Raw genomic sequence first — 15030 nt, 5'->3', positions numbered from 1 at the left:
CGTAAAGGCTTCCCAACTGTGGGCCTCCCTTTCTTCCCGACTCCGCCTTCAGTGATACCACAGTGAGAGCCTGAAATCCAGCGAGGGTGGAAATTGGCAAATGCTACAATTCGGGGAATGCAAAAGACATTTACCAGCACAGCACTGGGCAGGAGCCATGGCTAATAGCAGCAGGGATGGGAAGGGCTGTACTGAAATTCAGAGTTGGGATAAAGCCAACAAGAGTCCCTCTTCTTTGTCAAGTTTATTTTATTAAAATATACAGGACTGAATATTTGTGGGCGCTGAGAACAGGAACCACCCTCCCAGGCTGCGCCCAAGGGAGACACTTCTGCCATGCAGACATGCGGCCAGTCTGCATCCCAGCGTGGGAGACAGACCCCTCCTGGTTGGATGTGCAGCCAGTCTGGCCCAAGGCCAAGAGGGGCAGGGGCATGGTGGTGACCCTTTCCTATGGCCTTAGCCCCTTAGAAGCACAGCTACACCGGCTGGGAGGGCTGGGCTGGCGGTGGATGGAGAGGGAGAAGATCCCTGAGCCAGGGAAAGCTGATGCCCTCCTGGAGGAGGGAAGAAAGACCCCCGAGTCAAACTGGAGACGGGGTGTCAGTGCAACTCCGAGGGAGAGGACCACCTGTGTGTGGGTGCCAAGGGGTGCCCGCGGCCAAATCAGGCCAGTCTCCACAGCCTCCACCATCCCACCTTTCCTTTGAGGGCCCTGCTCACCCTAGGGCCAGGCCTGAGCAGAGACGGGATGGCAGCCGGTGGAATGTATTGTATGGGAATGTTCCTCGGAAAGGCCCATGCTACCTGGAACTGGGTGCCTTCTTGGGGAGCCCTGGACGGGTGGGAGCAGCTAATCTCTCTCTCCTGGAGGTTTCTGTTGGCCTACGATTCAGCCTCAGGCCCCTCAGCCATCATTCCTGGCTCTGTCTTCAGGCTGACATCAGCCTCCATCCCCAGAGCAGAACCCAGTCAAGGAGAGTCCCTGGGGTTTGTGCTTTTGAATGTTGGTGGGCTGGGCTGGGGATGGGCTTTGAGCCCCCACTGCTCTGAGGCACAGAACTGACCCCCATGCTTCTTCCGCAGGGCTGCCTGTACTGGGGCCACTGCAGCCCAGGCCTCAGCTCACTAGCAGGGCCTGATCTTGGAAAAGCAGAGTGTCCCTGGCTCCCCTTGTGGGCTGCAACCTGAGCCACTCTGGGTGCTTGTGCTTTTTGTAGGGGGCTGCGTGAGCCTGTGTATGGAGGCGTGGCCACACTGCTTCAGGACCCTAACCAGGAAGTGGTAGTGGGGATGCTCATCCAAGCTGGGGGCCAAGGGAGACAGAGGCTGACAGGAAAGGAGGGAGAAGCCCCTTCTCAGGCCTGTTCTGCCACCTGGGCTCCTTGGCTCCCAGTCCCTGATCTTTGTGACCTCTTCTCAGGACCTATTAAGACCTTGGGGTTGAACACTCTAGTGCTTGAGGCGAATGGGCAGCCCTACCCACTTCATTCCGACTGAGCTAGGACTGGGGCAAGGGAAAGCTTCTTGCATTTCAGTGGACTCGGCAGACAGTTCCCCTCCGATTCTCCACCGAGAAGCCCAACCCCCGAGCTTGAATATCCCCCTTCCCAGGACGGACAGAAGAGAGTCCATGGGCCCCTTATCCCTGGAGCTTGCCCAGCTCAGTGGAGTGGCAGGCATCTGGGACCCCAGGGCAGCGTTTCGAGGAAACAGCAGGCTGTCTCCATCACCACCTCTTTCCTAATCCCCCCTCCCTTGATCCTGCTGCCCCTTCAAGCGTCCTGTGGGGACAGGCATTCTGGGAGTGTAGTCAGTGGGCAGGGAGTGGCCGGGGGACAGGAAGGCCAGAGTAGGCCCCGGAGCCTGGCCCACGTATGGTGGGAAAGAAGGGTGGTGGGGGGGGGGGTGAGGGGGCTCACACCAGAAGGGCCTTTGGAGACTGGAGCCTCCTCCGTAGGGGATCTTGAGCACTTCCCTGGCAGCACCCCATGGCCAGCAGCCTGCAGACACTGCTCTCTCAGTGCCCAGTCCAGAGGCAGCCCCACCCCGCTGGCCTGGGACAGGGACTGGCCGGGATGTGTGGTTCTCATCACCTGGATCCAGCTCCCAGCCAGACTCAGCCCCGCCCTGACCTCTGCCCACCCCCCACCAGCCCAGAGGAATGGGCTGTGTGTGTGTGTGTGTGTGTGTGTATGCGTGTGTCCAGAGCAAACTGTTCACTTTTTCAAATATATTAGAAAAAAGTTTCTCATGGAGGCTGCTCCTGGCAGGATTGAGGTTTCTTTGGGGGCAGAGGTGGCAATGGCCACTCAAGTACCCCTCCCCACCGACATGTCCTAGATGACGTTCTCAAATAGCTGCATGGAGCTCATGATGTTCTCATCCTGTGTGGAGAGAGAAGGATGAGAGACCTGGTCAGACCCTGGGTGGGCAGGCCGGGACAGTGCCCAAACTGGTCCTACCTTGAGCAGGTTCTCGCCGGGGACTCGGAACCCTGCGGTGACCACTCTGTCTCACTGGGTGAAGGGGCGGCTGGTGAGTCACAGCCTGTCTTCAGCCCCACGGCCTGACTGCAAGCCCATCTGGGGGCTGCTGTCTCACTGACGGACAAAGTCCCCTGGCTCTACTCAGATGGAGGCCAGGGGCACCTGAGAGGCCACTCTGGGAGCGACGCAGATGGCTGAGGCCGGTGGAGGCACATGCCACGCTCCCACTCGCGCACAAGGCTGCTCTGCAGACGAAGGTCACCTGCAACGCTGGGGGAGGCTCCAGGCACCTTTCTCACTGCGTGACCCTGTCCGGAGGGCCAACGGCCCAATCATCCTCCTGTTGGCCCATGTCTGTCCCCTCTGGTGTGAGGCACTATAAGGCCGTCTAAGGGATGCTGAGGCCACGGGCTGTGGGTTGTAGGCTGGCATGGAGCAGGTGGCAAAGGGATGGGGCCCAGACAAAAGTGTGAACGTGGAGTTTGGAGGTCGGGAGGAGCTCGGGGACTGGCAGGGGCAGGACCCTGGGTGTCCTCAGCTCCGGATGCCACCTACCTTCTGACAGGTCTCCAGGAACTCATCAATGGTCACCACCCCATCCTTATTCCGGTCCATTTTCTGTAATTCAAGCCACGCCCTCAGTGAGTCTGTGGGTCGCCTCCATCCCGGCCTGTCCCATCTATCTCCTGCCCTGGATCCAGGCCACATAAAGTGCCCTCCCTAGCTACTTCCGTGGCACAGCTGACCTCTCTGGCATCTCCCCAGTCTGTTCCCCACACCCAGCCACTTCCTAGCAGCTTTCTTGGGCTTACACTTCCCAGAACGCATCCCCATGCTCCTCTGACCCCCTCACCTCCCTGATAGGCAGCCAGGGCAGATGGAGCAACTGAGGCACAGGAGGGGCCACTCGCCAATGGGAGGTGGAAACTTCAGCCCCTTTAGTCCCCATGGACACAGAACAAAGGCACCACAACCCCACTCCTCTTATGGAGTTTTTCTGGAGGAGGTGGGAGAGCTCTTGGAAGGCACCGGAACACTGGCCTGGTATGTCAGTTGCCCTGGAATCTACAAGCCCTGGCTTGCCCTGTGATGAGGTTCAGGGGCTCAGGGAGTGGGGGATACTGACAACCAGCCAGGTGGGGGATGCCAGTTTAACCTCCTTGTGGGGGGAGTGGGGCTCAGGGAGGGGAGTGGCTTGCTCAGGGTTGTCCTAAGAGGAGGAGCCCCCTCCCTCCCCTGGCTGCCCTGCCCCTCCAGGCCCAGGGCTGGAGCACTCACCTGGAAGAACCTCTCCACGTGCTCCAGAGGCGCGTCCTCCCGCAGGATCGGATAGGTGTGGCGGCCCATCATGTCATAGATGGACTTCATGATGGCCAGCATCTCCTGCAGCAGGGCCAGAGGGCCAGGCATGAGCCTGGCTGCGAGGATGTAGGGGGGTACCAGGGCCCCAGGAGAGGGGCTGCCCCAAAGGGCGAAGGCACTGCCAGGGCAGCAGTGAGTGAGCAGGCGGGGTGTTCAAGCTGGAGACAGACGAGCTCACCCCCATCTAGTCTATTCAGTGCAGGCCTCTGATTCTCCAGAAGTTGGAGATAGATTTTGATGTGTCGTCTCCAAAATTTGAAATTGTAGCGACGATTTCATATACAAAAAAAAATGTTTGGGCAAAACAAAACCTGACTGTAGACCTGTGTGGTGAGGTTCCCCACCTGCCTTAAGGGTCCACACTGCCCCCTTGACTGAGGGGAGCTGAGGCCCACTCCTCCTCCCCCTGTCCCTAGCTTCTCCAGTTGTGTCTCCCTCAGGACCTCCCTGTGAGAGAGAATGATCTGAGAATACTGGTTGAACCGGTGAGGGGCACACCAGCTCCACAATCCCCTGCACCCCGATGTCCAGGACCAAGCGCCTGGGAGAGGAGGAGAGCCCCCTGGCTGCTGTCCCCTCCAGGATTGAGCTGAGAGCCGTGTCTCTGGACAGGAAAGGGAGACAGGACAGTCAGGGTGGCAGGAGAGTGGAGGAAAGAGGCTGGGAGTGTGGAACAGTAGAGAGGAAGAGGGGCAGACGGCCACCACCCTCGACCGCCCTGTACCTCTTTGGTGATGTAGCCATCCTTATTAATGTCGTAGAGGTTAAAGGCCCACTTAAGCTTCTCATGAACTGTTCCTCGCAGCAGGATGGAGAGGCCGACCACAAAGTCCTGTGGAGGGAGGAGAGGGTGAGGAGTCCGATGCCCAGATTTTACTTCCGGTTTGCTGTGTGCCTTCACACCTCTATAGGTGAGGAGCCTTCATTACAGAGCAGGCTGATGATGTCCATTAGGTCAACACCTTGTGAGTATGTGCATGTGTGTGTGTGTGCATGTGGTGGGAATGGCATGGTGGCTGGTGCTTATCTTCTCAAATAAAGATATTCAAATACATGGTGTCTTAGACCCATTTAGTGCATGGCTACTGAAAGAGAAGACCTTGGGTGCTCTTTTAATAAAGGAGAATGTTCTACTTTTAGTTTACCAAGGATCTGCATGTCAAGGTGCTTGAAAACTCGTGGCTTAAAAGCTAAACCAATAGTGCTCAGCATTGGGGTCATGACATACCTGTGTGTTGGAATCACCTCTGAGGTGTGACAGAGAATTTATTACAATGTTATAAGACATAAATGTTCCAGTGGCTTCTGTGTGAAAACTCCAACTGCTCTTAGCAGTTGGTGGAAAAGCAAACCCTCCCTTCCATTTCCCGGAAGGCTTGCAGGTTGAGCCTTCTCTGCCCCACAGGGTCCTCCCAGGTTATTCTGAAAGAAGGCAGCAGAGAAGGGCTGTCCCGGAACAGGAAGTGGAGAACGGCAGATTGGGGGAGGGGGGAGCAGGGGCGGGGCAGGCCGTGCACCAAGGGCTTTGGTTACCACTCAAACATAAGATCTTCTGGATCTGAAGAGGCCTGTACCACGAGAAAGAGAGACTAAGGGAAACAGAGGAAAGCAACCTGGAAGAAAGAAAAATTATTCCAGGAGGAAAAAAGACGTAACAAAAATGACCAGAAGTGAAGGTTGGAAATCCGGCATCCCTAAAATAAGAATAGGATGCTACAAAAAGGGAATAATTGACAACGAGAAAGAGCTCCTGGGAATTAAAAATACAAAAGCAAAATGACAGACTCAGAAGAGGGTTTGGGAGAGCAAGTGGAATCTCCCATAAAGTCGTGTGAAAAGGCAAAAGAGCTGGAAAACAGAAAAGAGGACAATGAGAGGTCTCCTATAGAGCACACAATGCCCAAGCACCAGGGGCTCCCAGGAGAACCGAGGAAATGGAGGAAAGCAGGTTAGAGAAGACGAAGGACCCCCCAGGATGGAAGACCGGGGAGCGTCCAGGTCCTGCCGAGGCCAAGCACGTGGAAACACGTGTGCATGGAAAGAGCCCACAGTGTTGCCTGTGGGCACAGGTCATGATGGCATTTCAGTAAACCAGGCGCAAAAAAGAGGATCCTACAAGCTTCCAGAGAGAAAAACAGAACCAAACGGACAACACAAAAGTAGGTCGTGTACACAGGGTCAGGATTGGGCAGGTTTTGCAAGAAGTGAGGCCACCACCGCTGGGAAGGAGGACAGCTTCCCACCGTAGCTTTGCTCCCACACAATGTACCGAGCAAGAGGGAGAATAGAACGAAGATGTTTCCAGACATCCACAGGCTCCAAAGTTATCTCCCACATACTCTTTCATAGGAAGCTGCTGGAAGCTGTGCCCCTGAAAAGACAGAATAAAGCAAGGACGAGGGAGATGAAGAATTCCAGAACCAGGAGACCCACCCGGGGGGAAAGGGGAGGAGGTGGAGCCAGTCGGAGGCTGAGGAGCGTCCTCAGGGAGATGCTCGTTCGTTCGTTCATTCGTTCGTTCGTTCGTTCGTTCCGAGACTGAAGAAAGGCCTGGAGGTGAATTCATGACGAGGTCACAGACCCCGGGCAACTGAAAAACCAGGACCACTGTTAACTGGAGGCAAAATAAGAATGCGTGGAAAAGAAAAACATAATCGGCTCACCAGAAGGCTGAGCGGGGCATCAAATTCACGTCATCAGAGTAAAACCATGGTCCTTGTCCCACCTGAATCCTAGCATTCTGGAAAGCCAGGGGATGGGAAAGATGTATGCGTATGGGAGACCCAGCTCTCATCCCCACAGCAGAGAGCGGGTGGTCTAAAACTGGGCAGCCAGTGGGGCGCCTGGGTGGCTCAGTCGGTTAAGCTTCCGACTTTGGCTCAGGTCTTGATCTCACAGTTTGTGGGTTTGAGCCCTATGCCGGGCTCTGTGCTGACAGCCCAGAGCTTGGAGCCTGGTTCCAGTCCTTGCAGAAGGATTCTGTGTATCCTTCTCTCTGCCCCTGCCCGACTTGTGCTCTCTCTCTCAAAAATCAATAACAAAATTTTAATCGGGCAGCCAGGAAGCAGCAACAAGCGTGCTATGCGGACACATGGAGACGAATGGTGCAAATCCCCTAAAGCAGCAGAAGGGGGTTGCCTCCGCTGGTGTGTGGGTGGGTGGTTAACAGCTGGTTTTCCAGAGCACATCCTGTAAATCTACTGGACTCTTAAAGCCTGGTGTGTATAAGTGAAGAAATTGAAAACGTTAAAGGAGAAAGGTGATAGTTCTTACGTGCCCAAGTGTGGGGAATAATCACTGAAGCTCAGGCATGATTTAGTGAGGAGTCGAAGCGTCCCTGAAATCACGTCACTGGGGTTTGACAGGCTTTCCCGGTGGGAGGCAAGGGCGTGCAGTCCAACCAGAGGCAGCAGGGAATGGCCCGTTCTAGTGCGGGCCGCCGGAGGGTGCTGGCAACACCATCCCCCCGTCTTGTCTGCACACACCCAGGTCTGCCGTGTACAAGCCCTCACGGTCAGCCACAACCGAGGAATGCCTCCGTTCCATGTCCCTAAGCGTGTGGGTATGAGAACAGTGGTGACAGTACCAGGAGGGAGACGTGTGGGAATGTCCTCTGGGAGACCATCCATCCATCCTCCCTAGCACACAAACGCCCTCCTGTCCTGCCAGCGCACGTTGGAGTACTTGGCAGTTCCAAACGTCCAGCCCCAGGGTGCCTCGGTGCCTCGGTCGGTTAAGCATCCCACCTCTTGATCTCAGCTCGGGTCACGATCTCACGGTTCGTGGGATGGAGCCCCGCGCAGGGCCGACAGCACGGAGTCTGCTTGGAATTCTCTCTCCCCTGCTCTCTCTGTCCCTCTCCCGCTTGCGCCCTCTCTCTCTCCCTCTCTCTTTCTCTCTCTCTCTCTCTCACACACACACACACACACTAAATAAATAAACAAACGTTTATTAATTTCCAGCCCCACACAGCACAATCTCATGTGGAACTGTCACTAGCTGTAACTCCTTGATCTTAACTCCGAGGCATATGACGTCCATCGCGTCCACAGCCCCTGCTCTGCGGCTGTCCCTGAGGCAGAGCGCAGGGAGGCTGAGGGTCTCTGCAGTGGCACAGTGACACAGAGAGGCCTCGGTTTCCAGGCTAAGGCACCCGTGGGTGCACATGAGCGGCATCCAGTAGAGCATACAGGAGGGGCTCAGCCAGAGGGGGGAAGCAGAGGTTTGCAGGCATAAGCTAGTAACTATAACTCTGCAGTCGCATGTGGCTTGGCCAGTGAACAGCACAGGGAGTGCATTACTGCAGGGGGAGGTAAGGGAGAGGCAGCCGCACCTTCCTCCAGACACACAACTGAGCCTAACTCTCCAAAGGAGCAGTGGCGTGCTGGTACAATGAGTGGGTCGAATACAAAAGGCCCTGGAAGGCACAGAGGGTTGTGATGCATCGCAATGTACACACGTGACCCGTGCCTGGGCTGGGGAGGCCAACGCCAGGCTCCCTCCTGTGGGCGAATCCCAGAGGACCCAAGAGGAACAGAGCAGCGGGCAGACCCTGAGGTGGGCCGCGGGACCACTGCTCCCGCTTGGTGAAGATGAGGTTTGCTTGTGTGTTTTGTTCACCTTTAATTAATATGTGTCTTGTCTCTCAAAAATAGAAAAAAAAAGATTGGGATCATTGTAACTATCAATAAGCTGACCTGACTTTCTGTTTTCTTAATTTAAAAAAAAAATTTTTTTTTAAATGTTTATTTATTTTTGAGAGACAGAGAGACAGAGCATGAGCGAGGGAGGGACAGAGAGAGAGGGAGACACAGAATCAGAAGCAGGCTCCAGGCGCTGAGCTGTCAGCACAGAGACCGACGCGGGGCTCGAACTCACAAACCGCGAGATCACGACCTGAGCCGAAGCCGGATGCTTAACCGACTGAGCCACCCAGGCGCCCCTCTTAATTTTTTTTAAAGTTTATTCATTTATTTTGAGAGAGAGAGAGAGAGAGAGAGAGAGAGAGAGTGCAAGTGGGGGAGGGGCAGAGAGAGAGACAGAGACAGAGAGACAGAGAGAGACAGAATCCCAAGCAGGCTCTGCACTGTCAGCATGGAGCCCGATGCGGGGCTTGAACTCACAAAACTGTGAGATCGTGACCTGAGCCGAAACCAAGAGTTGGACGCTTAACCGACCGAGCCACCCAGGCGCCCCCGACTTTCTGTTTTAAGGGCACATTGAAAGATTCAGTCTGAGGCAGTGAGGGGGGTCAAGAGTCACCCCCACCTCTTGAGGTCCTTCCAGCCATGGGGATCCCAACCCGTGGTGCACCCAGGATTAGGGCCTGCTGATTGAAAGGTCCCTGGGGACATAAGTGCCCTCCTCTCTTTCTGAAAAAGCTTTCCTAGAGCAGAACACTGCAGTCAAGAAGGGTCTTAAGATAAACAAACACACCCATATGAAACCGGAGGAAAGGGTTTCATGGCAGAGAAGCAGGGGGAAGGCCTGGGAGGATGCCACAGATGTAGGACCTTTTGAGAAGGTGCCTAGCAGAGGGGCTTCGGCACCAGTGTCCCTAACCCAGACACTGACAGCACACCCTACCTGCCTACCACCTTAAAGGGACCACCAGACCCCTCCCTCAGGGGGGCGAGAGCAAAGACCACAGGAGGGTGACAGAGACCTTCCTGGCACCCATCACGCACTGGGCCCCTGGTGAGCTGTTTGATCATCTGATTTCCGAATGAGAAAAACTGTCTCACAGAGCCCTGGCTGGGTCCATCACACGAGTGCTTCTCACACTTTATTCCCAGAACTCTTCGGTGCCCCTTCAAGGATACACGAGAGACTGGTCACAGGGTAGGACAATCAATTTCTCCTGCGTGCCCTGGTAATGCTGGGGTTTTTACTGTGTGCAGGTATTCCTTTAAAATAAAAAAGATGACGACACTGTAGGTTTACACAGGCACTAGCCCCAAGAGTGTGGCCAGGAGAGGGTGAGGCCCCTGTGGTCACAGGGCAAGGCTGTGGCCTTGGGCCACCCCACCCGGTCTGCCCCTGTGTCAACGTGCCGGCTGGCTGGCGGCATAAAAATAAACTGAGCAGCATTACCGACAGGTTATTATTACACCCCGGCTCGTCCAGGGGCTTTCTGAGCCCGGCCCGCTCGTTCCTCTGCTTTCCTGTCAGCTGCCCTTGGCCCTGGAAGCCAAGCAGGGTGGTTATCGATCAGGCCCAGCTCTCAGCAAGGTTCTCCTCTCCAAAGAGGTTTCAGCTTTTCGCCTGCAGCTATTTTTGGGGCCTGGGCTCCACAGACGGGGCCTCTCTCAAATGGTCCCGTGTGGCCGGCCTAGGTGCCGCCCACGTCTCTGCCCGCCCCACAGAGCCCGGCAGGGCCCTCCCGGGGGGCAGGTGTCACTCACCAAGCTAGCTCAGGCTGGGTGCTCCCCCTGTTTTGTGGCAAGGGATAGATTCTGGGGCTGGGCGCCTGCAACCCCCACTATTAGCACGGACCCCAGAGTTAATCCTTGCCCCCTTTCCAAATGCAAATTCACTTGTGCCTTAGAAGCTCCCTGGGCTTGGCAGCCCTGGAATGGAAGCAAAGGCTGAATGAGAATAGAGTGGCCAGACTGTCCCTAACTTCAGCGAGGCCCAGGGCCAACCGGGCACAGTCCACCCATTCTCTGGCTGACACACTGGATCGTTTACACCCAGGAACATGTCTGGGCCACTGAAAGGCCCGAGAGGGTGGCACCCGGGCAGGGAGATCCCCCGCCCCCACTGTGGGCTAGAGGGGCAGGGGGTGTGGGAGGGGGCAACGGGGCCCTACCTCAAAGCGGATGGCCCCATTCCCGTCGGCGTCGAAGGCGTTGAAGAGGAAGTGTGCATAAGTGGTGGCATCTGGGGACAGCAAGGGCAAGGGCTGGGGTGTGTTGCCATTCCGGGGCTGGAGTGCCCCACCTTTCCAAGAGGACAGAGGCAGCTCCAGGCTGCAGGCAAAGGGTGGAGGCAAGGATCCCTTCCCCTTTAAAGGTGACACCCACTGTTTGTAGAGGTGCCATGGGGGGCGGGCGGGGAGGGTTGGGAAGAGCCAGGGGGGACTGGCCTCAGAACTCACCTCCCTGAGGGAAGAACTGTGAGTAAATGAGTTTGAAGGTGTCTTCATCCACCAGGCCCGTGGGACACTCCTGCAGCAGGAAGCCACCCCCTCAGTGACCTCAGCCATCCCTAGCACCCCCCCCCCCCCAAACTCCACAGGGTCTGGCCTTGCCCCTCCCTCTGGGGATACCTGCTGCTTGAGATACTGCTGGGCTCTACTGAGGCCCGAGCTGGGAAAAGCCTGGCGGTGGGGCAGGGTGATGCAGGTGGGGGGTGAGTGGGAGGGTGGCGGGTTGTCCCTTCATGCCAAGTTGGTCCCTCCCTATGCTCCTCCCCTCTGCCAGCATCAGAGACACACAGCATGGAAGATGCTGCCTTCAGAATACTGATTCTGGGACTTGACCCACCCCCGGACAGCTCTCCCACAAAACAAGAGACCCATCAGGCCCCTGGGATATTTGCTGTGCCCTGGAGAAGTTTTTAGAAGGTGCCCCTGGGCCAGGGTCTCTCCTGCCTGGAGATTGGGCCAGGAGGGCTAGGTGGGTCCGGGCCTCTCCCAAGGGGATGGGGAGCACTCACGTTCTTGAAGCCCCTGTAGAGGGACTGTAGCTCCTTCTTGGTGAACTTGGTCTGTGCCTGCAGCTGGTCCAGTCCCTCTGGCTGGTGGCGCACTGTAGATAGCTCCAGCTCACTGTCGCTGCTGTCTGGAAGGAGACACAGACCCCGGAGGGTGGAACAAATGCCCTTGCTCCTTCTCCTGCTCTATTGTGGGCACCAGGCCATGGGCTAAAGTAGGGGTGGAGGAACTCTCCTTACGTGACTACCAGGTATGGCTCCTCGGGCTGTGCACTGCACAAAAGGTGGGGCTATGGGGGAATGACATTCTCAGGAGTTGTGTCTCATGGCTGCTCTGCTGCTTTGCTCCTCACATAGAGTTAGCTCTCCCCACTTGCCTCACCTCGAGCATGTCCACCCTCTCAGCCACACGTGGGATGGGGGGGCAGGAACTGGTCTGATCCTAGAGAGACACTGAACAAAGGGAGATGGGAGGAAAAAAAGACAGCAAGACAAGCTCAAAGGACCTTCAGGCCTCAAGACCCAATTCCTGGACCACCTCCTCCATGCTGCCCTCCCTGATTTCCCCCCAGGAATGGGGAGGTCACCCCCTTGGCCCATCTAGCCTAACATGCTGCTCATTGGCTGTATTTGGTATGCAACTGTCATTCACACCTGGGTAGGAGGTCAGATCTCAAGGGCCGCCCATAGGGCAGGGACCAGACCTAGCCTTTAATAATAACACATCAAAATGTTAATTAACCATGGTTACCTTTGGGGGGGGGTGCAGAGGTAAATTTCAGGTGATCTTTACTTTTTTATTTATGATTTTTTTTTTACATTTTTCTAACATCCTTTGATATGGCGTGCATCACTCTTTTTTTTTTTTTTTTTTTCAACGTTTATTTATTTTTGGGACAGAGAGAGACAGAGCATGAACGGGGAAGGGGCAGAGAGAGAGGGAGACACAGAATCGGAAACAGGCTCCAGGCTCTGAGCCATCAGCCCAGAGCCTGACGCGGGGCTCGAACTCACGGACTGCGAGATCGTGACCTGGCTGAAGTCGGACGCTTAACCGACTGCGCCACCCAGGCGCCCCTGGCGTGCATCACTCTTACAACACAAAATAAAGCTACAGACAAAACAGCACTGAGCACCTACACCTTGCTGAGCAGCATGCTCACATAATTATAGAACTTTTCACCGAAACGAAAAGCAAGATCCCCACCCACTGCACTGTCAGCATCCCTGGCCTCCCCTGGCATCCTGCAAAGCAAAATGGTAAGTCCATGACGATCTCCTAGCTGCTTGCTTGTTCCCACTGCAGGGTAAGGGCTGAGAGCCTCCCTGAGCTGCCCACCCTGTGCCCGCAGAGCCTAGTGCAGTGCCAGACATGGAATACTGCTAACGGGAGCACCCTGAGCCCTGTGCTGGGCTGCCCCATTCTGGGCCTCTCCCATGAGTACTGCTGGCTCCCACTGAGGGCCACCGTGCCCTGCAAAGGTGCCCAGCAATCAGGCTGTTGCCTTGGTCCATGCACATGCCTGATCTCCAGGATAACCATTTCATACTTTCCGTCTGTTTAAATTCCCAGTGCCTCCTGCCCCATCCTTACTCTCAGGATGCTTCCTACATCCCTGAGAAAACAGAAGCCACAGAAGGAAATTTCTCCCCACATCTACCGGTCTACCTGTATTGGCCTAAACATCCTCTTTCCCTCCTCCTCTGGGAACCAGTGTCCTGGTTCCTGGCCAAGGCCAACCCTTCCGCGTGCACAGTAGGTCCCAGACCCTCTCACTGTCTCAAGCATGTGACTGCAGCAAGTTTCCCCACTGTTTCCTCTTTACCCATCATCTTTTTTTCCTCTCCCTTCTGGGTCATTCCCTTCACCATGTGGACATACTATTGAATCTGGCAATCCTTTGTCAAGTTTAGTATCGGTAAATTTTGGAAGCCAGTGATTCTACTCTGAATAAACATCCCAAACAGAATCTCAGCCAGCTAAGGGGACTGTACATTGACGTTCAAGGCAATGGTATCTTTGATCGGGGAGCTGGAGGCATCACAGGCAGGACGGGTGGGCACAAGATGGGGGATGCACACACAGCAAGGCGAACCATGCAGTGGGTTAAAGGGACACACAGCAGCATAAATAGATGTTAAAAACTGGTTGCTTACTTCAACTAAGAGGTAGGCATTTCAGAATGGATGAAAAAGCAAGACCTGACTCTATGCCACTTACAAAAAGGATACCTTAAATCAAAGCCACGGATGTAAAGTAGAAGAGTGGAAAGGAATACGAAACCTGGTGTGGCTCTATTAATGACAGACAAAGTAGACTTCAAGGCAAAGGGTACTACTAGAGACAAAGAGGAACGTTTTATAATGATATTAAGGATTAATTCATCGAGAAGATAGTGCAATATGAAATATATACATATACCTAGCAACAACTTTAAAATACCTGAAACAAAAACATTCAAAACTAAAAGGCGATACAGATAAACCACAATTTCAATTGAAGTATTTAACACCCTTTTCCAGTAAATGGTACCATAAGTAAACATACAAAAGATGTGAAAGACATTCTCCACCAATTTGATCAAATTAATATTTATAGAACCTTCTGCCCAACAACTGTAGAATACATATTCTTTTCAGGAGCACATTCTGTGGTTACTAAGACAGACCAGATGCTGGAATAAAAAGCAAAATTCTGACCACAATGGTATTAAATCGAGATCCCCCCAAAAAACAAGACCAATAAAAAAAATCCCAAACGTTTGGAAATTAAACAACACACTTCTAATGAACTCAAACGTCAGAGAAGGAAAATCACAAGGTGAGTTTTGAAATATTTTGCACTGAATGATAATGAAAATACAGCAAACCAAAAATTTCTGGATGCAGGTAAATCTGTGTTTAGAGGGAAAGTTATAGTTTTATGTTACTTTATTAGAAAGGAAGATAGGTCTAAAGTCAATGATAGAAACTTCTAGACCTAAGTTTTTCAGAATCCAGGAAAAGAAGAGCAAATTAAGCTCAAGGTTATTAGAAGAAAGGATATAATAAAAATAAGAGTAAAAATCATTGGAAAAAAACAGATAAACATGGAGGAAAAACCAATAAAGTTATTAAGAAACCCAATAAGTGAGTCATAGACTAGGAATCTTTATGGCCTGGATTTAGGCAAAGAGTTCTTAGACATGACACCAATAGCATGATCCATAAAAGAAAAGTTGATAAACTGTACTTTTTTTTTAATTTTTTTTTAACGTTTATTTATTTTTGAGACAGAGAGAGACAGAGCATGAACGGGGGAGGGGCAGAGAGAGAGGGAGACACAGAATCGGAAACAGGCTCCAGGCTCTGAGCCATCAGCCCAGAGCCCGATGCGGGCTCGAACTCACGGACCGCGAGATCGTGACCTGAGCTGAAGTCGGACGCTTAACCGACTGCGCCACCCAGGCGCCCCTAACTAAACTGTACTTTTTAATAACAACTAAAACTTTTGCTCAACAAGAGATACTGTGAAATAAAAAGG

At 53.9% G+C, this 15030-nt stretch overlaps 1 protein-coding gene across 2 annotated transcripts in view; it reads right to left on the bottom strand.

The window, feature by feature from the left end:
* Positions 1–231: 231 nt before the first annotated feature.
* Positions 232–15030, bottom strand: part of KCNIP3 (potassium voltage-gated channel interacting protein 3) — an 86003-nt gene continuing 71204 nt past the window's right edge. For both annotated transcript variants that reach the window (XM_045446969.1, XM_045446970.1), the window contains 7 exons: positions 11511–11635; positions 10951–11020; positions 10663–10733; positions 4576–4683; positions 3768–3872; positions 3045–3107; positions 232–2387 (listed from right to left, as the gene is read on the bottom strand). In XM_045446969.1, the coding sequence (XP_045302925.1) occupies positions 2340–2387; positions 3045–3107; positions 3768–3872; positions 4576–4683; positions 10663–10733; positions 10951–11020; positions 11511–11635 (590 nt within the window). In that variant the 3' untranslated portion in view covers positions 232–2339. The remainder of the gene's footprint in view (positions 2388–3044; positions 3108–3767; positions 3873–4575; positions 4684–10662; positions 10734–10950; positions 11021–11510; positions 11636–15030) is intronic.

The sequence above is a fragment of the Leopardus geoffroyi genome, chromosome A3 (genome assembly GCF_018350155.1).
Source record: "Leopardus geoffroyi isolate Oge1 chromosome A3, O.geoffroyi_Oge1_pat1.0, whole genome shotgun sequence".
Taxonomy (NCBI): domain Eukaryota; kingdom Metazoa; phylum Chordata; class Mammalia; order Carnivora; family Felidae; genus Leopardus; species Leopardus geoffroyi.
The sequence above is the reverse complement of the archived record's forward strand: the minus strand, read 5'-3'. Positions and strand labels throughout refer to the sequence as shown.